The following is a 27,790-nucleotide window of genomic DNA, read 5'->3' as shown; positions in this document are numbered from 1 at the left end:
AGGGCAGGCAGCCCACCCTAGAGACTGGCCCCACCCAACAACAAGCCCTCAGGCAACTTGTGGACCTGCATAGATTGGTGACTGGATTCTCTGCAACCTGGCAACTGAGCCCAAATCAGTGGGGCAGGGCGTGCACAAGGAGTGGGTGGAGAGTGTGGGGCAGTGGTGGAGTGTGTGGGGCTCCTGCCGTGGAGAGACTGGGTCCACTTCAGGAGGCCGGGGCGCGCACATGGGGCAGGACTGTGTTCACTATGTGTGTGGACCTGTGGGCAGCAGGGCTTGTCAGCTGCAGAAGACTTGTGCTTCTCAAAGACCCACATAGGGGGCTTGCCCCACCTTCCAAAATGTGAAACAATTGGGTGCTCCTGTGCCTGAGGCCAGCACTACCCAGCTGCAATCCTCAGAGAGCTGACAAGAGACCTAAAGGCTGGAGGCTTATAGCAATTGTAGGCCCCTGAGCCTAACAACCTGCCATGCTGGGGGCCTACTCACTTGAAAGAAATACTGCAACACAAATGTGGTATTAGAACTTGCAGCCAACTGTGCTGGGGCTCCCCACACCTGATAAAGAGACTGAAGGGCCCACAACAACTACAGACAGCTGAGTATTACAACAGGTGACCAGGAGCATAACTCAGCCTCCCTGGGCACCTACAGGGAGAGCAAACAGGCCACAACAAAAGAACACACGTAGCCCACATAGGGGTCACCCCTGGAACATTGAGAACTGAGGGAAGAACACTGTAGGCCTCCTAAGGCATCACTTATATAAGGTCACCTATCCAAGAATAGGAGACGTAGCTGACCTACCTAATACATAGACACAAGCACAGGGAAAGAGGCGAAATGAGGAGGCAAAGGAATACATTCCAAGTAAGGGAACAGGACAAAACCCCAGAAAAGGAACTAAGTGAAACAGAAATGAGCAACCTACCCGACAGAGAATTCAAACTAAGAGTGTTAAGGATGCTCACTGATCTGGGGAGAAGAATGGATGAACTCAGTGATAATGAAAACAAGGAAATGGAAGATACAAAAAAGAACCAATTAGAAATGAAGAATACGATACTGGAAATGAAAAATTCACTAGAGGGACTCAAAAGCAGAGTAGAGGATACAGAAGAACAGATCTGCGAGCTGGACGCAAGACTAGAAGAAATTACCCAAGCTGAACACGTAAAAGAGAAAAGAATTAAAAAGAGTGAGGACAGTCTAAGGGACCTCTGGGACAACATCAAGCGCACTAACATCCGTGTTATAGGTGTCCTGGAAGGAGAAGAGCGAGACAAAGGGGCAGAGAATCTATTTCAAGAAATAATAGATGAAAACTTCCCTAACCTAAGGAAGGAAACAGACATCCAGGTACAGGAAGCACAGAGAGCCCCAAACAAGATAAACCCAAAGAGGCCCACACCAAGACACATCATAATCAAAATGTCCAGAATTAAAGATAAAGAGAGAATCCTAAAAGCCGCAAGAGAAAGACAAGTTACATACAAAGGAAGCCCCATAAGGCTATCAGCTGACTTCTCAGCAGAAACCTTACAGGCTAGAAGAGAGTAGCATGATATATTTAAAGTGCTAAAAGGAAAAAACTTACAGCCAAGAAAACTCTACCCAGCAAGGTTATAATTCAAAATCGAAGGAGAGATCAAAAATTTCCCAGACAAGCAAAAATTAAAGGAGCTTGTCACTAAGAAACCAGTGCTACAAGAAATGTTAAAGGGACTAATTTAAGGGGAAAAGAGAAGACCACAAATAGGAAAAATTATCTATTTCCATGATAAGAGGGTAATGGATACAAATGCACAAAAAAGAAGTTAGATATGTATCAAAAACATAAAAGGAGGGAGGAGGGGAGTTAAGAGTACAGCTTTCAGACAGAGGGCAAACTAAAGTGACCATCAATTCTGTATAGAAGAAGAAAGGAACAGAGAAGGACTACTAAAACACTGAGAAAAAAAAAAGTTAAAAAATGGCAGTAAGTACATACTTATCAATAGCTACTTTAAACGTCAATGGACTAAATGCTCCAATTAAAAGGCATAGGGTGGCTGACTGGATAAAACAACAAGACCCATATATATGCTGCATACAAGAGACACACTTCAGACCTAAAGACACTCACAAACTGAAAGTGAAGGGATGGAAAAATACTCCATGCAAATGGTAATGAAAAGAAAGCTGGGGTAGCAGTACTCATATCAGACAAAATAGACTTTAAAACAAAAACCGTAAATAGAGACAAAGAAGGGCATTACATAACGATCAAGGGAACAATCCAACAAGAGGATATACCACTTTTAAATATCTATGCACCCAATGTAGGTGCACCTAAATATATAAAGCAATTGTTAACAGACATAAAAAGAGAAATAGACAGTAACACAATAATAGTAGGGGACTTTAACACTCCACTTACACCAACGGATAGATCATCCAAACAGAAGAAAAATAAGGAAACACTGGCCTTAAACGACACACTAGAACAGATGGACCTAGTAGATATATACAGAGCATTCCATCCAAAAACCGAAGAATACATGTTCTTTTCAAATGCACGTGGAACATTCTCCAGGATTGATCACATATTAGGCCACAAAACAAGTCTCCATGAATTTAAGAAGATTGAAATAATACCAAGCATCTTTTCTGACCACAACGGTATGAAACTGGAAATCAACTATAGGAAGAAAATCAGAAAAGCCACAAATACGTGGAGATTCAACAAAATGCTACTGAACAACAACTGCGTCAAGGAAGAAATCAAAGAAGAAATCAAAAAATACCTGGAGACAAATGAAAATGAAAATACGACATGCCAGAATTTATGGGATACAGCAAAAGCGGTTCTGAGAGGGAAGTTTATAGCGATACAGGCCTATCTCAACAAACAAGAAAAATCTCAAATAAACAATCTAACAATGCACCTAAAGGAACTGGAAAAAGAAGAACAAACAAAGCCCAAAATCAGTAGAAGAAGGGAAATAATAAAAATCAGAGCAGAAATAAATGAAATAGAGACTAAAAAAATAATAGAAAAAATTAATAAAACCAAGAGCTGGTTCTTTGAAAAGATAAACAAAATTGACAAATCTTTAGCTAGACTCACCAAGAAAAAAAGAGGAAGGCACAAATAAGTAAAATCAGAAATGAAAGAGGAGAAGTTACAACAGACACCTCAGAAATACAAAAGATTATAAGAGAATACTATGAAAAGCTATATGCCAACCAATTCGACAATCTGGAAGAAATGGATAAATTCTTAGAATCACACAACCTTCCAAAACTGGATCAAGAAGTAGTATAGAATTTGAATAGACCAATCACCAGTAAGGAGATCGAAACAGTAATCACAAACCTCCTCAAAAATAAAAGTCCAGGACCAGACGGCTTCACTGGTGAATTCTACCAAACATTCAAAGAAGACTTAATACCTATCCTTCTCAAACTCTTCCAAAAAATGGAGGAGGGGGGGAAGCTCCCTAACTCATTCTATGAAGCCGACATTACCCTCATACCAAAACCAGACAAGGACAACACAAAAAAAGAAAATTACAGGCCAATATCACTGATGAACATCGATGCAAAAATCCTCAACAAAATACTAGCAAATCACATACAACAATACGTTAAAAAGATTATATACAACAATACGTTAAAAAGATTATACACCATGATCAAGTGGGATTTATTCCAGGTTCACAGGGATGGCTCAACATTCACGAATCAATCAACGTAATATACCACATTAATAAAATGAAAAATAAAAATCCCATGATCATCTCAATAGATGCAGAGAAAGCAGTTGACAAGATATAGCCTCCATTTATGATAAAAACTCTGAATAAAATGGGTATAGATGGAAAGTACCTCAACATAATAAAGGCCATATATGACAAACCCACAGCTAATATCATCCTCAATGGTAAAAAACTGAAACCTATCCCTCTAAGAACAGGAACCAGACAAGGATGCCCACTGTCACCACTCCTATTTAACATAGTACTGGAAGTCCTAGCCAGAGCAATCAGGCAAGAAAAAGAAATAAAAGGGATCCAAATTGGAAAGGAAGAAGTGAAACTGTCACTATTTGCAGATGAAATGATTTTATATATAGAAAACCCTAAAGAATCCACCAGAAAACTTTTAGAAGTAATAAACGAATATGGTAAAGTTGCAGGATACAAAATCAGCATACAAAAATCAGTTGCATTTCTATACACCAACAACGAAGTAGCAGAAAGAGAAATTAAGAATACAACCCCATTTACAATTGCAACAAAAAGAATAAAATACCTAGGAATAAACTTAACCAAAGAGGTGAAAGATCTGTACACCGAAAACTATAAAACATTGCTGAAAGAAATTGAAGAAGACACAAAGAAATGGAAAGATATTCCATGCTCTTGGATTGGAAGAATTAACATAGTTAAGATGTCCATACTTCCTAAAGCAACCTATAGATTCAATGCAATCCCTATCAAAGTTCCAACAATATTTTTCACAGAAATAGAACAAAGAATCACAAAATTTATATGTAACAACAAAAGACCCCAAATAGTGAAAGGAATCCTGAGAAAAAAGAACAAAGCTGGAGGTATCACACTCCCTGATTTCAAAATATACTACAAAGCTATAGTAACCAAAACAGCATGGTACTGGCACAAAAACAGACACACAGATCAATGGAACCGAATCGAAAGCCCAAAAATAAACCCACACATCAATGGACAGCTAATCTTTGACAAAGGAGCCAAGAACATACAATGGAGAAAAGAAAGTCTCTTCAACAAATGGTGTTGGGAAAACCGGACAGCCACATGCAAAAAAATGAAAGTAGACCCTTACCTTACGCCATACACAAAAATTAACTCCAAATGGATTAAAGACTTGAATGTAAGACCTGAAACTATGAAACTTCTAGAAGAAAACATAGGCAGTACGCTCTTCGACATCGGTCTTAGCAACATCTTTTCAAGCACCATGTCTGACCGGGCAAGAGAAACAATAGAAAAAATAAACAAATGGGACTACATCAAACTAAAAAGCTTCTGCACAGCAAAGGAAACCATCAACAAAATGAAAAGACAATCTAAAAATCGGGAGAAGATATTTGAAAACCATACATCCGATAAGGGGTTAATCTCCAAAATATATAAAGAACTCATGCATCTCAACAACAAAAAAGCTAACAACCCAATTGAAAAATGGGCAAAAGACCCGAACAGACATTTCTCCAAAGAAGATATACAGATGGCCAACAGACACATGAAAAGATGTTCAAAATCACTCACTATCAGGGAAATGCAAATCAAAACTATGATGAGATATCACCTCAGATATCAGAATGGCTATAATTAACAAGACAGCAAACAACATGTGTTGGAGAGGATGTGGAGAGAAGAGAACTCTCATACACTGCTGGTGGGAGTGCAAACTGGTGCAGCCACTATGGAAAACAGTATGGAGATTCCTCAAAAAATCAAGGATAGAACTACCATATGAGCCAGCTATTCCACTGCTGGGTATTTAGCCAAAGAACTTGAAAACACCAATGCGTAAAGATACATGCACCCCTGTGTTCATTGCAGCGTTATTCACAATAGCCAAGACTTGGAAGCAACCTAAGTGTCCATCAAGGGACGAATGGATAAAGAAGATGTGGTATATATAGACAATGGAATACTACTCAGCCATAAGAAACGATGAAATCTAGCCATCTGTGACAACATGGATGGACATTGAGGGTATTATGCAAAGTGAAATAAGTCAGAGGCAGAAGGTCAAATACCGTATGATTTCTTTCATTAAGTAGTAGATAATAACAACAATAAACAAACACATAGAGATAGAGATTGGATTGGTGGTTACCAGAGGGGAAGGGGGGAGGGAGGAGGGCGAAAGGGATAATTCGGCACATGTGTGTGGTGATGGATTGTAATTGGTATTTGAGTGGTGAACATGATGTAATCTATGCAGAAATAGAAGTATAATGATGTACACCTGAAATTTATACAATGTTACAAACCAATGTTACTGTAATAAACAAAAAATTAAAATAAAATAAAAAATAAATAAAGAATAAAAAAAATTAAAAAATAAAAGATAAAATTTAACTCACCTTCTGCGTCCTTAACCGTATCGAGTTTAAGCGCCTTTGTTCCATCAAAGCAAAATGCCCTAATGGAATTCAACCCTAACAATAAAGCATTCTGCTTTATTTTTTCTACTTTGTTAGATATTTTATCCAGTGCAATAACTTCTCCCTAAAAAAAAAAATAAAAGTGTAAATCCAAAGCAATCATGAAAACTATTAATAATGAGAAAAATACGTTAAAAATCACGGTCTTTCCCACTTTCCTCCTACCCCTAGTTTTAAAGCTGAATTCATTAACCAAATGTATATCAAATTTACATCAAATACTTAAGTCTCCCCTTTGAAAAAACACATTTTTGCCAGACAATTAATTTTCTCATAATGCCCCACTACTTTTAATCAACAAAACTCAAAACCAAAAATACTGTTTGCAATCTTCTAAAGAAACAAAAACATCCATTGGAGGTAAATATTCAAAATCACTAATTTGATGTGCCTTGCTCACCTCCAGAAGAGCATGAACTAATGTTCTGAGACATCTGCCTCCTAGTGCTGTGAGATACAGTTCAATATTACTTGTAAAATCAATCCTCATCTCAATATTTTCTGAGCTATACACCTAATAAAATTCATGTGAATTCTGACAACTAAAGACAGAAGAACATACGCCAGTGTGTCACCACAAAATGTTCTGGACTGGCGTAAAAAGTAGTTCAAAAATATTTTTATATGGTAACACTTCAGTTAAGTCAAAGCCAATGAAGACAAGAGGCCACACTTTTACAAATGCATTGTGACATTCATATGATATTTTAAAACATACTATGACACGATATTGCAGAGATGGTGAAATTAACTTTTCAATGTATTTTCTTGCTTTTGTTCCTTTTATATACACTGTCCTTGTATGATATATGCATCAATTACATACAATACAATACTAGAAATTTGCTGACAATGTTCCTAAATGTGAAACCAGGTTTAGCAGTAGACATGGTTCTAATTAATACTCTCACAACAGGAAAACCATTTCAAGTGAGTTGAACTGGAAAAGTAGGCAAAAACAACAAGGATAAGGTTCAACGGTACTACAGTGAAGGGGTTAACTCCACTGGCTGAAGGCTACTTTTACAAAAATATAGACAAGAAGCCACACTTAGACAAAATTTGCTTAACTATCAAAAACAAACAACAACAAATCTAAAACAGCAACAAAAACTAGAATTCACTCTGGCTTACATATCTCTATTCAGGCTGTTCATTTCTACATTGCTGGCCCACTGTGGGAGACTGCCTAACTCCAATTCAATTCTCCATATATCCTCATCCTTTGCCATTTTCCTTGCAATACCCTGCTATTTCGACTTGGGCTCAGCCACGCAATTTGCATTGGCCAATGTGATGAGAGTAAATGTGTTGCAAGCAGAGATGTGAAACGCACTTGAACAGCTGGCCTTGCTCGGTTTTGCCCTCTACCACTGCCAACCCTCAACGATTGCCCTCTGCTGGGCTAGCCCCCTGGAACTAGCAGGAGGAGAAGAGACACACGGACTGGAGGCAGGGCTCTCTAGTGGTCTAAGCTGAGGTCACTTTAGATAAGCCAACACCAGCCAAAGCCAAGTGAAGGAGCCCACCCAAGATCATCAAAACTCCTAGCTAACCCACAGCTGATTGCACAAGCAAGCCTAGCAGGGCTCAGCTGAATCCCAGACTCCCGAGCTGAATAAATGTTTAGTTGTATGCCACCAAGGTTTTGTGGTCCTATTTACACAGCACTATAAAACCAACAGAAAACAGATACACCTACACTATCCAGACTCTCTTTGGAAAGACATCTTACTAGACAGAATAAAATATCTATGGATAAATACCTCTATGCAAACACAGTAAGTATCAAACCTTAAGTTAAGGGGGAATTATTATCACTTCCTCAAAACATATAATCTTTACATTTAAGCTTTCAGGTAAACTGAAAAATGATTTGCATTAAACACCACAACTCCATAAAATGAACCCTTCTGTTTTGTGTTCTACATTTTGTGCACTGGTAGTATTTAGTGCATTTTTCCTTAAAGAGTTTTTACTGTTACCACCTTAAATTCTTTTTGGACAAAGAAGAGTGTAAGTAAACAGCCGAGTATATCTTCTCCAATGAACCAAGAGTATTAATTCCCCCAAATTTAAACAACAATCTCTTTCTATCGGAGATCTTTCTTAGTTACTTAAGGCTACTCACTAAAGTTATACTAGTGCTACTGCAAGAGTGTGTACATGTGTGTGGTGTGTATATACAGAGTGCATACATACACATTATACAGTGTATATATAGTGTATGTGTACATACAAACATATATATAGCACAGAGATAGTAGGTTTAACCCTTCAATGTATTTACTGAAAATATAAATTTTTATATTTATGTTTTATCCCCCTGCTTGTGACATTGTAAATATTTCAGAAATTCTAATAGTGTTAAAGTTAAATACTAATGTGTAAGTAATGTGAATTTTCAGCAGAAGTCTTTGGATAATTAAAATGATTTGCAGTAATGAAAGGAAAAAGCTACAATTTCATCTTGACACAGTAAAAGTTCCTACTATTTTCTGTGCAAGACTGCTTATAAATCACTTGACCGTCCTAAGAATCATCAAATATAGATCAAAAATGGATCACCTGATAAAGTCCATCACCTGGCATGTTTGGGAGTGGGGGCACATAGAGTGTACCTTCTATCAAGTGAATTAGCTAGAGTAGAAGGGCTTTGCTATGCCTTCTGGAGGTGTATTTCTATGCCAGAAAGTCTTACATCTCAAATAGGTAATTTTTTCTTATTTATAAATTAGTATCGTGAAGAAACTTGCTGAGTTTCCCAAGCACATAAGAATTCCTACCACTGTATAAATCTGAGCTAATTTAGAAAAGAACAAATCCACTGCCCTAACTTTTCCATGGTCCTTGCTATGCTCTTTACGCAGCTTAGAGTCCATGGCACATCACAATCACTCCCATACATACATCCTCAATTCTCATGCTTCTGTGTCCTGCATATATACATAACAAAAACGCAGCTGTGATTAAATCCAATTCTTCACCAACTTCATGCCTACCCATATACCACTAAAGAGCACATCACTGTCCCAACTAATCTTACTTTAAGTTCACGACCACTGTATTCACAGGGCCCTTGGTGCAGGGTGTCCATAGCCCATTCTCACTCCCGTTTACCTAGATTAATATTTCATACCTTCTCAAAACTCTTACCACCTCCTCCCCCAGCCCCATTCTCATCTGATAACCCTGCTTTCTATTTCACTAAGAAAACTGGAACAACCAGGAGAGAACTTCCAGTCTCTAACCATATCTGCCAGCCCACCAACATTTGCACCCATGTACTCAGCCTTCCTTCCTATTTCCATGGATAAACTGCCTCACGCTACCATCTAAAGCCACTTGTGCATCAAATACTAACTCATCTCACCTACTCAAAGATATTGTTCCAGCAATTTCCCCTGGTCCCTCTGGTGTCACCAATTTCCCCTTTTAATGCATCTTTCTCATTAGCATACAAACATTGTTATTTCTCGCATCTTAAGTAAAGAACTCCTGTGGCTGGCCTGGTGGCGTAGTCGTTAAGTTCTCACACTCAGCTTCAGCAGACCAGGGTTCGCGGGTTTGGATCTCAGGAATGGACCTGCACACCGTTCATCAAGCCATGCTGTGGCAGTGTCCCATATACAAAATAGAGGAAGATTGGCACAGGTGTTAGTGCAGCAACCATCTTCCTCAAGCAAAAAGAGGAAGATTGGCAATAGATGTTAGCTCAGGGACAATCCTCCTCACCAAAAAAACACCCCAAAAACAAAAAGAGATCTCCCTAATTTCACCTCCAACTACTGCCCCATTTCTCTGCTTTTCTGTACAAACAACCTCTGCTCCCCCAAAAAAGTACTCTCCATTCATTTTCTTTGATTCCTCTTATTCTCAACCCAAGCAAGCATTTCCACTCACCAAAACTGCTCATGACAAAGTCACCAATCACCTACATGGTGCTGAATCCACTGGGAGCCCAGTGCTCAACTTATGTGGCCTAGCAACAACATTTGACACAGCGAATCTCACCATCGTCTTTCAACCCCTTTCTTCACATGGCTTCCTGGGTATCACACTCCTCGGGTTTTCCTCCTGCATCACTGGCCATTCCTTCTCATTTCCCCAGCCTCTGAGTCTTGGCATCCAGTACCCATGAGGCTCAAGCTTCTGTCTTCTTCTACTTTCTATTGCCACCCACATCAGTTTGATGGCTTTATACATCATCTATAAGTTGACGACTTCCAAATTTATATTTCCAATCCAGACCTCTTTCCTGTCTTCTAGACTCAACTATTCAGTTGCCTGCTCAATATCATCTCTTTGATGTCTAACAGACACTTTACTTTAATATATCTAAAACTAAATTTCTGATTTTTCCCTACAACACTTGCCCCTCCCATAGTCATCCATATCCAGCAACTCTATCTGCCCAGTTCCTCAGGCCAAAAACCTTAAGAGTCAACCTTGATTATTCTCTCATTTTCACAACCCACATCCAGTCTATCAACAGCTCCTAAGAGCCCACCTGAAAAACATATTCAGAATCTCACCACTTTTTACCACCTCCATGACTTTTCCCTGAATTACTGTCTCCTAACGGGTCTCTCTGCTTCTGCCCTTGCCCTCTTACAGCTTGTTTTCAATGCAGCAGCCAGAACGATACTTTAAATAGTAAGTAGGCTTATGTCACTCTTCTGCCCAAAACCTCCCGCGACTTCCCATTACTTGAGTAAAACTCAAGTCCTGTCAGTCCTTGCAAAACTGCTCTACCCAAACCTCCTCCCCACCCCTCCCCACTAGGCCCTACCCCTCTGATCTCAGTTCTTCCTACTCTCCTCCTCACTTAGTCAACTTCAGCAAAACCACGGAGGTTCCTCAAACAAGTCAGGTACCCTCCAGCCTCTGAGCATTTACACTTATTGTTTCCTCTAGCTAGAACCTTCTTTCCACAGACCTCCATATTGTTCATCACCTTTAAGTCTTTCCCCAAAAACCACCTTCACAGTGTGGATCTCCCTCACCACCCTATTTAAAACTGCAAACTCACTCTCCCTCCCCTCAATATTTCCAATTCCCCTAACCCTCCTTTATTTTCCACCATAGCCCTTATCACAATCTCATATGCCATATCTTTTATTTATTTGTTTATTATCTGTCTCCTTTGACTGGAATGTAAGCTCCATGAAGAAAGAAATATTGGTCACTGTGGTTTATTGCTGTATCACCAGGACTTGGCATATAGTAAGTACTGACTAAATATTTGTTTAATCAATCTACCAATCAATCAATTAACCAATCGATCAATTAAAATAGGACTCCAAGTCAAGGAAGCTAGTGTAGGTGAAGATACTAGCATGTGTAAGTATTTTAGGAACCACTTAGTTTTATGGAATTTGAAACAAACAGGAAAGATAGGATCAACTGGCCATATCCTTCTTGAGCTGAAGAATCTCAGTTGAAGTATAGAATGGTTATGAGGCCATGGTGAGTTCTGAACACAGATCAAAATAGACCATGATGAAAGAAACAGGCATTGGCAAATATGCATACATAGAAAAAAGCAGTAAAATCTGAGCTAAAGTTATCCAAGGACAGACTTACTCATATTTTGTGACAATGAAGCAGGCTTTATAATCAAGCAAGATCATGAGGTTTTTATAAAACCCAAGAAGAATACACACACACGTATGTTCGATATGTGTGTGTGCATATATATTTATGTATCATATATGTACATGTATATATATCTACAATATGTTATTTTGACACTTTAATAATATAGCGTCAATTAATTTTTAGTGGCAGAATCTATTTTACTAGTTTAAAAAGTATCAAGTCTTATAATTATGAATGTGAAAAGATGTCTTAAATGTTAAACATTTAAACTTAATTTTATGAGGGAAAAATTCTATTTTATAAATGTATTAGCAAATTTGGGATTCAAGAAGGTCTTGAGAGTCTTCACAAATGATAATTATCTACTAAACTTAATATGTGATGGCTGACATCATAACAGTCTTCACTTTGGCTGAATCTGAATTAAATCAGATTATGAATGTCTGCATAATGTTTAATAAGTTACGTATAGTTCCCCCTTCATCACTGAAAAATGTAATACGTTGAGAGTAGTTTTGCTGTGAAGACAGTTTCACCTGATCATGCATTAATGCAGCAATGTGTGTTGTCTTGCCTCCAGGTGCTGCACACAAATCTAGAATCCTCTCTCCAGGCTGAGGATCCAGAACATGAGTTACTACAGCAGATGGCAAATTCTACAAGGAAAAAAAAAATCAATTATCAATGATTCTACATCATTTTAAATTTCAGAATCAGAGAACATAAAGAAACCTCTGGAGGTAATCCAGTAAAGCATCCTCTGCCAAGAGTACATTTTTTGTAAATATACTAGTGTCACGAAATTCACAACTTCCTAGAGTATCTTATGATTTCACAGGACATTCATACACAGACACACAGATGCACACACACGATGAAACTCCCCAATCAATCCAGCAAAAAAGCACATTGTCCTTTCTCAATTCAATGATTCTCAATATACTGGAGGCCAGAGACCTCTTAAAACACAAGAAAGCTCTAGATCTTTTTCTCAGAAAAGGTACAAGATTTTGCAATTTCAGTTGCTTCACCATCTAACTCCCATACAAAAATCCTAGTTTTATGCTGCTAATGCCACTCAAAGACATGTTTGGTTTCCTATCTCCCCACCACTACCACATTTCAGTAGGAGAAAAGTAAAATGTAAAAAAATCTTTGCTATTTCTGATTGGCACCTAGAAATATATTATGACATTATACAACCCAAATAGAGCCTCCATCTATAGCAATACTATATTAAATCATTAATTCACTATTAATATTAATTATATAAGGACTGCTACTACAGGATGAGTCAGCCTTAAGTAAGATAGAATAATATCACCAAGTAGTTCATTTTTTAAATTAACTGGCAAGAAAAAAACTAGAGGCTAACAAGCATAGGGCTATTTATTTTTAAAGTTTAAAGGTTTCAACTCACTCTCACACCAAAAGACTTATATCTATTAGTATGTCCTCAAGAACTGAGAGAAGGTTAAAACTCTCTCAAGTGAATCCAAGACCACCACTTGAAGACAGAAAATCAATGGGGAGAAAGGAAACACAAACCCCTTCTCTGTGGATATATGAAGCATTAAAATCAATGCAAACAATTTAGGCACCTGAAGAGCAGTCCCTTCACACTAAACACTAAAAACAGCTTAATGTGCTATGGATAGTTTCTCTCAGTGGTCTAATTTATTCCAAAAATATTTCAAAATTGAACTCTAATATAAAAACCACTAAAACATGTTTGTGACTACGGGAGACTTGGTGATTCTTTATCTAGAGACAGCTGGTTGTGTTTCACTCCTAATAAGGTAACATTAACATAGTGGTCAAAGATGACAGAAATTTCCAATCAAACATAAGCAATACATTAAGAACCTCTGGTTATGCAATAAGTTGAAATTATGAAATGGTCCAAGCGAAGAGGCGATGATGACAAAGTTTCCTTAAAACAATTTAGTCTACTACCTTCCTCTACAGTATTTCTCAATCCTGGCTACACAACAGAATCGCCTAGTGAACTTTTAAAAAATGTCCAGTCCTCTTATATTTAAACTAATTATTGATAGGTTTGTACTTATTGCCATTTTGTTAATTGTTTTCTGGCTGTTTTTGTACTTCCTCTCTGTTCCTTCCTTCTTCTCTTGCACTCTTCCTTTGTGATTTGATGACTTTCTTTACTGTTATGCTTTCTCTTTATCTTTTGTGTATTTGTTATAAGTTTTTGCTTTCTGTTTACCATAAGGCTTATACATAACAACTTATATCTATAACAGTCTATTTTAAGTTGACAACAACTTAAGTTTGATCACATTCCAAAGCTCAATATTTTTACCCTCGCCCCACGTTTTAAGTTTCTGATGTCACATTTTACATCGTTTGATCTTGTGTATCCCTTACCTAATTATTGTAGTTACAGTTATTTTTTACTACTTTTGCCTTTTAACCTTCATACAAGCTTTATAAGTGATTGACCCACTACCTTTATTATATATTTACCTTTCCAGTGAGATTTACACTTCCATATGTTTTCCTGTTACTAGTTAGCGCTCTTTCTTTTCAACTTAAGGAAATCCCTTTAACATTCTTTCTAAGGCTAGTCTAGTGGTGATGAACTCCTTTAGCTTGGTTTGTCTAGAAATATCTTTATATCTCCTTCAATTCTGAATGATAACCTTGCCAGGTAGAGTATTCTTGGTTGAAGGGTTTTTTGTTTTTTTTTTCTGAGCAGTTTGAATATCTTGTCCTACATCCTTCCGGCCTGCCAAGTTTCTGTTGACAAATCTACAGATAGTCTTATGGGAGTTCCCTTGTACGTAACCAGTTGTTTTTCTCTTGCTGCTTTTAAGATTCTCTCCTTGTCAGTAACTTTTGGCATTTTACTTATAAAGTGTCTTGGAGTGGGTCTCATTGCATTCATCTTATTTGGAGCTTTCCGGGATTCCTGGATCTGGATGTCTGTTTCCTTCTTGGGTTAGGGAAGTTTTCACCACTATTTCTCAAGTAAGAAGTCTACCCCTTTCTCTTTCTCCATTTGGGAGCCTGAGAATGTGAATGTTAGTCCATTTGATGTTGTCCCATAAGTCCCTTAAGCTATTTTTACTTCTTACTCATTCTTTTTTCTATTTGTTGCTCTAACTTGATGAGTTCCACTGCCTTGTCTTCAGTTTAACTGACACTTATTTCTGTTTCATCTACTCTGCTGTTGCAGCCCTCTAGTGTATTTTTCAGTCCAATTATTGTATTTTCAATTCTGTGACTCCTATTTGGTACTTTCTTATATTTTTCCATCTCTTTGTTGAAGTTCTGTGTTCATCCATTTTTCTCCCCAATCTGGTGAGCATCTTTATAACCACTACTTCGAACTCTTTACCAGGTAAATTATTTATCTCCATATCATTGAAGTTTTTTTCTGAAGTTTTATCTTGTTTTTTCATTAGGAAATATTCCCCTATTTCTTTATTTTGCTTGATTCTCTGTGTTGGTTTCTATGCATTAGATGAAACAACCACCTCTCCCAGTCTTGAAGGAATGGCCTCGTGTAGGAGATGAACGCTGTCATTCAACCCTGCTCTAGCTCTTTGTCATCTCTCAAAGCTTTATGCGTGTCCAAGCAGCCTATTTTATTTTCTTTATTTTTTTTTTTTTTTATAATTTTATTTATTTATTTTTCCCCCAAAGCCCCAGTAGATAGTTGTATGTCATAGCTGCACATCCTTCCAGCCGCTGTATGTGGGACGCGGCCCCAGCATGGCCGGAGAAGCGGTGCGTCGGTGCGCACCTGGGATCCGAACCCAGGCCGCCAGCAGCGGAGCGCGCACACCCAACCACTAAGCCATGGGGCCGGCCCCCTATTTTATTTTCAATAGCTCCCAGAAGTTAAGGGTCCCAACTACCAAGGCCTATCAGTGTCCCAAAGGGGAGCATCTCAGTAAGCACCTAAACTCAGACTGATTGAAAGCCAGACCAACAGACAGCAGACAGAGCTTTTAAAAGTATGCAAATACATACAGTGCTGTGGGACTGCAAGGAGAAGCACCACTGGCCACCAGAGCCAAGTGATCTGGAGGTGTCCCCTGGGTGGCAGTTGCAAAAATTGGGGCTTTAGCAAAATGGGATACAGCAAAAGCAGTTCTAAGAGGGAAGTTCACAGAAATAAATGCAGAATAAAAAGGTAAAAGGAAACACTATCTGCCATTAAAGGAACTCAGTCTGGATGAGGAGACAGACATGCAAGTTTCCAAACACGCGAGTTTCCATTCTCCTGGTTCCAAATAGGAGCTTGAATGCTATGGTCAATGCCACTTCAAGTCCCATGCACACAGCATGGTTAAATGTAAGGATTGGAAGTTTTATCAAATCAATGTTTATGGAAAACCTTAAAATTAAGGAATTATTTGCACATGATAAAAAATAACTACCTTTTCCCTCACAAAATGTTATTAAAATATTTATCTTAAAATCTTAATTCATTCTTGTTAGTATAATTTTCTGCAAGATAGCATTATCCTGCTGCCACTGGTCTTTATTAAACTACCCTTAGTTTAAGCTTTTGGATTTTCCACTTCCTCTGGAGCACGAGTTAGCAGAAGCCTAAACTGGAACAGAAATTACAATGTAGTGGAGTTGGAATTATGGGTCAGAGTCCAATCTCTACCACAAATAGCCAGGTGGTTTGGGGTCTGCCATCTGATTTTATTCATATGCAAAGTGGGAAAATAACATTTAATTTACCTACCAAAAGCATTTGACAGTCTGACTCAGAAGGGATCTTGAAATTTTCAATTTACAATTGAGGTAAGGAAGAAACAGCTAGGTAGAGAGATATATATAGTAAATGATGAAATGTCCATAAAGATGTCTTATGAATTGTAAGTCCCTATACAAATATCATGCACCACCATCCAACATCATAATATCAGTGTACATTTCTTTTCTCCTTAACTGCTTTTAGAATACCTACGCATAAAGCAACAAATATGTCCCGCCCCAAAAACGTTAAACTCTGGTATCTCCCTGTTTAACTACAGTCATGTCTCTATATGGCTCCTTCACAACCATCATTCCTACTCCATCTGCTCTTGGAACTCAGATGCACCTTAGAGGTTTAGTTTCCTCCATTTTCTTTTTTTTTGTTTTTGTTTTTTGTGAGGAAGATCAGCCCTGGGCTAACACTCATGCCCATCTTCCTCTACTTTATATGGGACACCGCCATAGCATGGCTTGACAAGCAGTGTGTCAGTGCGCACCCGGGATCCAAACCTGTGAACCCCGGGCGGCCGAAGCAGAGCACACGGCACTTAACCAATACGCCACAGGGCCAGCCCCTCCTCCATTTTCTTTTGATGGACAGTACCTTCCTGGCTTCACTTCCTCTTCTATCTTCTTAAACCCCAACATTGACCAGCTGAACCATTTTTGAACAAGGAGTCTCATTTTTTAGACACCCTGCTTACCTTGGTTCCATGATATAAGCCACCTCCTTAACTTAATGTCAACACAAAGAGTGGGGATGTGGAGAGTTAACAGAAGAGCTTTAGTGACCTTGTTTAAATAAGGTTGTGTTTAAAACTGTGTCTGACACAGCTACAGCTCTTTAATAACCTTGTTTTACTGTTTTCAGTTCAATTTTTAGAAAGCAAGTGGCCTTTTAGGAAATCTTCCAGAAAGTTTTAGTTCCAAAACTCGGTGTGCTTCTGAATATTCTGTATAGCTTTGTTAAAAATACAGCTCCCTGAGCCCACACTTCTGTAGTAATTTCAGTTTTTTAGGTTAGGGGTGAGACTTGCCACTTGTATTTTTAACAAACCCCACCCCTAGTTGCTGATTCTGATGCCAAACAAAGTGTGAACATCACTGCCACAGAATACACTCTCTCTTCAAATGGAGATTCCCATTCCTAACACGGGGAGATGGTAAAGTGGTACAGAGGAAGCTGCACTGCTGTCTGTGCTATTGGTGGTTCTTAACGGAAGACATGACTGAGACTCAACCACGGTGCTTTTAAAGGTCATCAGTAAAAAACATTCATGCTGTGGCTCCACTCACTGGCAATTCAACGTAATATTTTTCAGGTGGGGCCCTGTACCCTTATAGTTTCAAAAGCGTCACAGGTGATTCTATTTGGTATACAATGGTAATGATACATCTGCAATGAAAATAAATGCATGCTTTGGATAGCAGTATTTCGATCTGATTTCAGTTAATATGTTAATAAGTATAAAGGCAATATTGGAGTTGTTATTCAAAGGACTTATAAAAGCATTATCTTACAGAAGTCTGTAGATTTACCACCAGTCTCTTTTTGTTTTTTTAATATTGCCACTACCAAGCCCTGAAAGTAATATTTTATGCTTTCTCCTTCCCTCAATGAAATTACATTTAAATTCAGAATCACCACTGCTAGTTTATATTCAATACAAGACAGCAAGCCCTAAAATAGCCTTAATAACTCATGTAAAGCGGTTTCCTGGGAACAGACTCTGGACTTATTAGTGTCTGAAGCCACCAGTCAATGCTCATCAGGTCCACTGGTGTGTTAGGAAGTGAAGACAGGGATGTGGGCCTTCTCCTATCAGTCACACAGTCACACAGAATTCAAGTAACTTGCTTTAAACAGCCAAAGTGGGGAAGGAGACTGGCTTTTCAGCAGTTCTTGCTTCTTAACAATACTTATCTTCTCAGGCTGTAAAATCACAATTGCAAACTACCATGTAAAGTTAAAAATAATTTCCTGAGGTTTCAGTTGTGTTTTCCACGTGTCAGAACCAGGGCCAGCAAGTAAATGGACAAGGATCACGGAGCCCCAGATGCAGCTTCCTGCCACGCACGGTCTGTGACCTTGAGCAAGACCCAACATGGCTGGGCTTCATCATTTCATTTTTAGAATGAGAGGGTTGCATTCGCTTACTCAGGGCTCTTTTAATTCTAATCATGAAGATGATGAAACATTATGTTTCAAGATATTTTACTGAAATTTTCACATAGGAAAAAGGCCTTTAAAAGGGCCTTTAAAAAGTAGATATAATGAGACTTTTTGGTAGGAAGGAGCTCTCACGATGGGGTAGAGGAACACCGCAGATATGAACACTGCCGCAGCTTGCAGGATTATCACGTTAAAAGTGAAGGGCACCAGCAGACCTGCTATCTCGCAAAGAAGCGAGGGACAGAGAGAGGGTGACTTTCAGGGACTGTGGACTCCAGTTCCGGAGTCACTTACTGGCAGCAATCCAGATGCTTAGTCAGGCTCATGAACTAAGGCGCCATTAGTCCGTCAGTGTGAACTGCTAGGCTGTACGAAGGTGAGATGCCAGCCCACCAACTGTTTTCCTCAGTCATGCCTCTTACTCAGTAACGGCTCACAGTCCCAAGAGAGGAGGCCTGGGTAGATGAGCTTGTATCTGCGAAGCACAGGAAAGCATCCAGCTTGCCTTTTGAAGGATCAAACTCAACGCTGGCTTCATTAGCCTGGTGGTGCCTACTAAAGGAGTGTGTGCTCAGCCGTGGACCACTTTCTATGAGTGTGGCTATACTTACTGATCTCTGGATCAAGAGGCATCTTACTGATACTTGCCCTTACTCCCCTTCTCCCCCCAAAATAAGCAAATTCATTATTTATCCACTGGTACTAGACTGGCAGAACTCAAGATTGGTTAGGAATCTTGAGTTTCTCGTGAATCTGATACCTCATATTTTGACGGTTACTATTTTTTGAGTGTGTCCCTGTGCCTGGCACTGTGCTGAGAGCTCTGTGTGTTCCAGCTCACTTCAGATTCACAAAACCCTCTTTAAGATGTGGGAACTGTGCTTTGAAAAGTTTCCATGCACTGGGTCATACAGCCAGTTCACGGACAAGGTCAGACTTGCCCAGGCCTTCTCAGTAATACAATGACTGCATCCTCTTCTACTTTCCCACAGAGCCACTGGGCAGAGCCCTGACTTCGATTTAACCACAGCTCAGACATCTTATGAATTTTGTGCTTTTAATTTTCATTTAAAGACAGTTTCCGGGGCCGGCCCTGTGGCTTAGCGGTTAAGTGCGCGCGCTCTGCTGCTGGCGGCCCGGGGTTCGGATCCCGGGCACGCACCGACGCACCGCTTCTCCGGCCATGCTGAGGCCGTGTCCCATATACAGCAACTAGAAGGATGTGCAGCTATGACATACAACTACCTACTGGGGCTTTGGGGGAAAAAATAAATAAAAAAAAAAAAAAAAAAAAAGACAGTTTCCAATTGTGATGTTTTCTAGAACTTGTTAAAGATATTTAAAATGTATACAGGGAAACATATGTGGCATGCTGGTGTAGCCACTTAACAATGAGAATGAAATGTACAAGTAGTAAATTTCCCTATGCTGTTACAACAAAGGAGAGGATGTTAGTGGGGAGCCCAGCAATGATGACATCCATGTTTGTATCCATGCATGACCCAGCTGGGAAGCTTCTCTTTCCACCAAGAGGAGCAGAGTATGGATACAAATCTGGCTACTTCTCAGCTTGAGGCAGACCATGGAATACGGGAAGAACACAGAGCAGGAGGCAGAAAGCTAAAGGGCCACACAATAGAAAGACAAGACATTCTCAGTTTCTGAGTACAATCAGGTGCTGCATAACAACGTTGCAGTCAATGACGGACCATATACACGACAGTGGTCCCGTAGATTAGTACCATATAGCCTAGGTGTGTAGTAGGCTATACCATCTAGGTTTGTGTAGTATGATGTTCCTACAACAACAAAATCACCAAATGACTCACTGCTCGGAACGTATCCCCAACATTACGCGACACATGACTGTAATTGGCATGCGGTTTTGTTTATTTTTTTTAGAGAGAACACTGGAAGGAAACACCTTTTTTGTATAAATTCGATGAAGTGTATATTTACACTGAACTTCAGGCAACTGCAAACAGTCTGCCATTAGTAATAAGAGACCTTATAAACAGACAAAAGCTGCCATCCCAGATAGAAATGTACCAGCTAAGCCTAGACATGTGAGAAAAGGAAGCAATACTGTGTCAAGATAAAGGATTTCTGAGCCACTCAACCATGGAAGGAATAAGTGGCATTAATATAAAACTTGGCTATACACCATTTATAATTTACTTATATATACTTAAGCTTATGTTGCAACAAGATATGTTGGACACATTTTTCATTCTATAATGGGGGTTTCATCTTCCTTAATTCCTTTGTTGTCTGCAGAAAGGTCCAGATTATAAATTCCCTTTTAACATCAATAGCTATTCTGGAGCTCGTACTGGGCCCACTCATCAAGAAGAATCATTTATAAAAAAGTTCTCTTCAAGGCTTTTCCCTCCCTGGACAGATTACAAATTACTTATCAGTCCAAACAATTAGGGGAAACCTGACAGGTACCTGAATTTAAATAAAATGAACAAGATACACAAAAGAAAAAAAGTAAATTGTAGATCATTTCTTTCTCACTATTTCTCCCAAATTCTTCTATTACGAATTGGAGGGGAAAAAAACCCCTATAAATCTATGACTAAAATTGTGGTTAACATTACCAATTCTTTTTAAAAGTAAAAAGATTTGATTTTGTAGGATATATAAATAGATGATGATAGATAGACAGACAGATAGATAGATATTCCTGAAACCTTTTCCCTGATTTTTTTCTGCCAAGAGTAAATACAAATAACCACAGAGTCTATAAACCTATCTCTTGAGAGACCTATGCTGAGAAATTTCTGCAGGCGTACCTGGAGTTCTTAATAAAAATTCCAAGACGGCTTATGGGAACCATAAAAGATTAAGAAAACTTTGGGGACCCAGGGTCAGGACTGACTTTCTCTCAAAAGGTGTTGACAGATTGTTATAACCGTCCTCTGAGGCGGTGCATGAAGTACACAAGGAAGACAGGTCGTTACTTTTAGAGTCAAGCAATGGTTTTAATTTAAAAAGTTTATCTCCCAAGTTGATCATTATCCATTAAACTTGGCTTTGAATGACTCTGGGCTGTTTCAGAACAACTAACTTGTCCTCAAGGACAACGAATTATCAATATTAAGGGCATTCGGAATATTATACTTTTGATTTTGTTGACACTTTCAAAAAATGAATTTTAAATAATTTTCAAACAGCAGAAGCAACCTTGGAATAAATGTACATTTTTTCCAAGGATACCTTCTTGAATGGGACAACACTGACTTGAATAAGTTTGTATACGCTTGATTTTTTAAAAATTACTCAAATTATTTGAGGATCAAAATTCATTTTTTAATTTGTTTTTGAAATATTAGAGATATAGGACATTTTTTTAATTACCAACCTGGTTACTAAAAGGCTGGCTCTCCTTGACCCTCGAGAATAAGGGAAGTCCCTCTGTTTAAGCGCTAACTATGGAAAGCACCATCACTTATAATGCATCTCCTTTGTAAAACTTACCACAGGTACAATGAATAATGTTGTTGTTACTTCAGTGTTGTCTCCTGCCAGAGTGTCAACCTCACAGAGCAAAAACCATATCTCTCTTGTTGGGCTCTGTGTTCCCTTAAAGAAGGAACTTTGCACACAGAGGAACCCAATAAATACTTGATTAATTAAAGAGGAAATTATTTGATTAATGAGCTAATTATATCAAGTGTAACTAGTTCAACTGCAGAAAACATAATTCAGAACTTTATATTTCCAGCCTATCATCTTATCTCCTAGAGCTTAGGCTCTATAGTTAGGGCTAAGGAAAAACAGATAATTTTATCCCCAGTTGATGGGCAAGAGAATTAACACACCTTTCCGAGGGAAATTTGGTAATATGTATGAAATCTTTTCAGATATAAATACCTTTTTATTTAAGAATTTGTCAAAGGAAATAACTAAGAATGAAATGTTTTGGATGTGTGCAACAGACCAAATGTTTGTGTTCGCATAAAATTCATATGTTGAAATCCTATTCCCTCAATGTGAGGGTATTAGGAGGTGGGGCCTTTGGGAGGTGATAAGGTCATGAGGGTGGAACCCTCACGAAGGGGATTAGTGCCCTTATAAAAGGGACCCCAGAGCGCTCTCTTGCCCTCTTAACATCATGTGAGAAGATGGTGGTCTGCCATCAGACAAGGGCCCTCCCCAGAACCCTATCATGCTGGCACCCTAATCTCGGACTTCCAGCTTCCAGTACCGTGAGAAATAAATTTTTGTTGTTTATAAACTATGAAGTTTGTGGTACTTTGCTTTAGTAGCCCGAACTCAGTAATATAATGTTTTTTAAATAGTAAACAAATGTCTAATAACAGTGTAGACACCTCTTATGCACCCCTGAGATGCTGTCAGCCTCACCCGCCTCTTGTTCCGCCCACCTCTGTGGCAGGCCCTCCAGTGGGCTCTTTCCGCATCTTACCTCGTGTTCACTGCACTCCCCACTCCAGGTCTTCCCTGCTGAAGGTGAGGTGAGGTGAGGTGAATCACAGGGAATCACACCCAAGGGGGCACAACTTTGACGAGTGGGTGATTGAAGCTGATAAGCAGCACACTCCCCCTAACAGACTGTCCTGTGACAGGGTTTATGTGACGTCTCGAGAAGAGTCCAGAAGGATTAAGCAATCAATCAGACTTAGCGGCAGCCAAATCAATAATGGGTCCTCATATTGTTTCATTTTCTCATTTGCTTTACTTTCGTCTCTCACTTCTATTCTCTAGAATTGCACTCCTATATAAGCTCTTTGCCTCAGCTCCTGCTTTCTGGGGAACCCAGAGGTTATCTCTAACTGGTTAAATAATCCACATTATCTATTCAGTGGATACAGATATGTACAGCCATTAAAAATGACACAGAAAGACAACAGCCTTTAGCTTTTTTTTTTTTTTTTTTTTTGCTGAGGAAGATTGGCCCTGAGCTAACATCCATGCCCATCTTCTTCTACTTTACATGTGGGACGCCTGCCACAGCATGGCTTTATAAGCAGTGGGTACGTCCACAGCCGGGATCCGAAACTGTGAACCCCAGGATGCCACAGTGGAGTGTGCAAACTTAACCACTATGCCACCGGACTGGCCCCTGACAACAGTTTTTTAAATGAAATAAACTTGCTACGAAATTGTATGTTTAATATGATACTATTTCAGCTTTTTAAAAAGCATGTATATAATTTCTAAAATGTTGGATAGAAGGTGGAATTATACATGATATCTCCTTTCTTTGGTTTACTGATTTTCTAAATCTTCTAATTTTGTAGTTAATTTTTTTAAAAGGAAAATTCACTTGGGTATATTTGCTGTAAAAATTTCAACTGGGAAATATAAAAGGAACAAATCTAAAAGCTATAAACAAAGAAGAGTGAATTGATGGACATTGAGGGTATTATGCAAAGTGAAATAAGTCAGAGGGAGAAGGTCAAATACCGTATGATTTCCTTCATTAAGTAGTAGATAATAACAACAATAAACAAACACATAGAGACAGAGATTGGATTGGTGGTTACCAGAGGGGAAGGGGGGAGGGAGGAGGGGGAAAGAGATAATTTAGCATATGTGTGTGGTAATGGGTTGTAATCAGTATTTGGGTGGTGAAAATGATGTAATCTATGCAGAAATAGAAGTATAATGATGTACACCTGAAATTTATAAATGTTATAAACCAATGTTACTGCAATAAACAAAAAATTAAAAAAAAAAAAGAGTGAAGTGAAATTATTTCAAGAATTATCATAAATATGAAGGAAAGTTTATGAGAAGTTATGAAATAAGTAACTTTACAGTATTTCCATGAGATATTATGTCATGTAATAGGAATTTTGAAAAATTAGACAATGAGTAGAAAGTGTTATAAAAAAGGCTGTAGTCTTTCTTAATGAAAGTGGCTATAAGAGAACATGTGCCTACAAGTGGCTAAAAAAGAACATGTGCTTTTGTAGTCAAATAAGACCTGGGTTTGAATCCTGGATCCTCACTTAGCAGACACATGACCATCGGGTTTTTATGGGGACTAAATGAGATGTGTTAAAGGACAGTGGCTTCTACACAGTAATGACTCAATAAATTAAGGGAATTAACTATTACAGACTAATAATATTTGAAAAAGTAAGTGTTTACTAAGCTAACGCATATCGTTCTATTGCCACAGATATGCCCCAGTAAGTCACAGTTGATATTTCTTACAATCACTCCCGAAAGCCAACTGCTTTCTCTGAAACCTTGACTCACAGAAGGCCACAGGGAAATAGGCCAACGTGACCGAAGATGTCTTGAGCAGATATCTGAAATGCCTCTATAGTAATTACAAGTGTCAAAGTAATTAAACAAGGAGGCCTTTAGACCCAGGTGGCTGTAACGCGTTGGTAGCCTGTGTGAGCAAACTGAAACCTAAGCCAGAGTCAATTCCTATAAATGCACTCGTAACCCAGAAAACAAAATTTAACAACAAGCAATTACAAATAGCCAACTACGCTTTCCCAAATAAGGCAACTGCTTAAGCCACAGCCAATCAAGTAATTTCCTTGCTTTGCTTCCAGGTCAGCTCTATAAAACCCTTTCCGCAGCTCCTGCTGGCATGGCGCTCCTAACCACTTTTGGTTTGGCACTGCCTGATTAGAACTGATATTTGCTCAAATAAACTCTTGAAAATTTGAATATGCCTCAGTTTATCTTTTAACACAAGTTATTATTATCAGGCTTTAATTGTAGATGTTCAAATGATAACTTTGCTCTAAAAATACAACGCAGTCAATATTCAGCATTTGTCATTATTAGAAAATTCTTCTTCCATTAAGCTGATTTCTGCCTTCCTTTAGTGTCTACCCCTCTGGACCCTCTTCTGCCCTCTCCAGCAGAGTGCAAGTCAGTCACAAAGCTTTACTTTGGAAAGTCTTACAACACTGAAGTAAGGGTAGCAACAAAGGTTTTAAAAGTTTCTAGAGAGTGAATGATCCGACAGGGTCTCCTGTTCAGAACTTGCCACCCACAGTTCTCTGCATTAATTTATTCCCTTCCAATACCTTTGGTTTTGTTCCTGGAGATACTCTGCTTTGTTTTTTCTTTTTAACAAAAACAAAGCACTCAGTGAGAAATAAGCCATAACAAAATAAACACACAAAAACTTGCATAACTTTTGATCACTAGAACTGTGTGGACTTAGCTAAAACTGCAACTGTTGGAGAGGAGAAGAAAGTGAAGATCACAGAATTAAAGCAAAATATAATCTATCTCCCCATGTTTGTCAGCTTGTACTCTGTAAAGGCTTTTCTTGCATTTGTTTAGAATGCTTCTTTGGAAATTCTTTGTCGTGTACAATTTTCTAAATAAGTTTAAAATAGACATTTTTATTACAGTTTAAATGCAAAGCAGTTTGGAAAGAATACCACTATTGGTTCCTTTTAATTCCTTCATTCCTATCCTTGCCATGGAATAAAAGTACCGAACAGAACCTTGATGGAGACATGTAAAACCATTCGGTGTCAGAGGTTCTAGATGTTTCTGAGCCTCATTTTATGGACTGAGGCCCTTCAAAGAATGATGCACCTGATCCCTATTGCTATGACTCTACATCCCTACACATCCTTCTTTTTTTTTTTTAACTTCTGTACTTTAAGAAAAACAAAAATAGTACAATTTAGAGAAAACCAGCTAAGAAATGGGACAACTAAGTGGGTGAAGTATAACAGATAAGCAGAGAAAGAATGGAAACATAAAGATGTTATTCAGGAGTTGGAGGCAACAACTACACAAAAAATGCAGCCAACCAAGTGCAGAAGAGAGGGAACAAGGATGTTTGAACTCAGCCGCACAGGTATGCAAACTTTTCAACTGCCTTTGCTAAAGCCTTTTGATCTGGTGTAGATACAAGCTCCCTGAATAGGGTCTCAAAGGGCTTAAGGAAAGTAACCCTGTGTCCTGCACCATTTGTCCTTTAACTGTACAATGCTGCATTTTAAACAAAACAGACGCTAAGTAAATATGTGTTGCAAAAAAGGAGTGAATTCTTATCACTTTGACATCTTCCTAATTTTTTCCAAAAAGTATACAGGAATTTTGGATAAGGAAATCTTTGACCAGATGGACTTAGATATATACAGAACATTTCATCCAAAAGCAGCAGAATACACATTCTTCTCAAGTGCACATGGAACATTCTCCAGGATAGATCATATGTTGGGTCGCAAAACAAGTCTTAGCAAATTTAAGATTGAAATCACATCAAGCATCTTCTCAGACCACAAAGGTATGAAACTAGACATCAATTACACGAAAAAAACTGAAAAATTTACAAATACATGGAGATTAAACATGCTACTGAAAAATCAATGGGTTAAAAAAGAAATCAAAAGCGAAATTAAAAAATATCGTGAAACATATGAAAATAGAAACACAACATACCAAAACTCATGGGATGTAGCAAAATCAGTTCTAAGAGGGAAGTTCATAGCAATAAATGCCTACCTCAAGAAACAAGAAAAAAATCTCAAATAAACAATCTAACTGTACACCTCAAGGAACTAGAAAAAGAAAAACAAATAAAGCCCAAAGTTTGTAGAAAGGAGGAAATAATAAAGATCAGAGCAGAAATAAATGAAATAGAGACAAAAACAGACAACAGAAAAGATCAATGAAACCAAGAGCTCGTTCTTAGAAAAGATAAAGAAAATTGACAAATCTTTAGCTAGATTCACCAAGGAAAAAAAGAGAGAGGACCAAAATAAAATCAGAAATGAAAGAGGAAACACTACAAATGATACAACAGAAATACAAAGGATCACAACAGCCTACTATGAACAATTATATGCCAACAAACTGGACAACCTAAAGGAAATGGATAAATTCCTAGAAACACACAACCTTCTAAGACTGAATCATGAAGAAACAGAAAATATAAACAGACCAATTACTAGTAAGGAAATTGAATCAGTAATCAAAAAACCTCCCAACAAACAAAAGTCCAGGACTAGACAGCTTCACTGGTAAATTCTACCAAACATTCAAGGACGAATTAACACCAATCCTTTTCAAACTATTACAAAAATAGAAGAGGAAGGAATATGTCCAAA

The 27,790-nt window shown here is 38.4% G+C and overlaps 1 protein-coding gene across 6 annotated transcripts in view; it reads right to left on the bottom strand.

Annotated features, from left to right (window-relative positions):
- NSUN6 (NOP2/Sun RNA methyltransferase 6) overlaps positions 1 to 27,790 on the bottom strand; it is a 70,372-nt gene that overhangs the window by 18,546 nt on the left and 24,036 nt on the right. For 5 of the 6 annotated variants that reach the window (XR_015549351.1, XR_015549349.1, XR_015549350.1 and 2 more), the window contains exons 7-8: positions 12,343 to 12,462; positions 6,125 to 6,269 (exon numbers count right to left, since the gene is read on the bottom strand). Coding sequence is in view for 3 of the 6 variants with exons in the window: in XM_087420778.1 (XP_087276904.1) it covers positions 6,125 to 6,269; positions 12,343 to 12,462 (265 nt within the window). In the remaining 3 variants the exon portion in view is untranslated. The remainder of the gene's footprint in view (positions 1 to 6,124; positions 6,270 to 12,342; positions 12,463 to 27,790) is intronic. The other variant, XM_087420779.1, reaches the window with a different exon arrangement.

The sequence above is a fragment of the Ceratotherium simum genome, chromosome 32 (genome assembly GCF_057802395.1).
Source record: "Ceratotherium simum simum isolate JZ-2026a chromosome 32, ASM5780239v1, whole genome shotgun sequence".
Classification (NCBI taxonomy): domain Eukaryota; kingdom Metazoa; phylum Chordata; class Mammalia; order Perissodactyla; family Rhinocerotidae; genus Ceratotherium; species Ceratotherium simum.
This window is presented reverse-complemented; position numbering and strand designations above follow the sequence as displayed.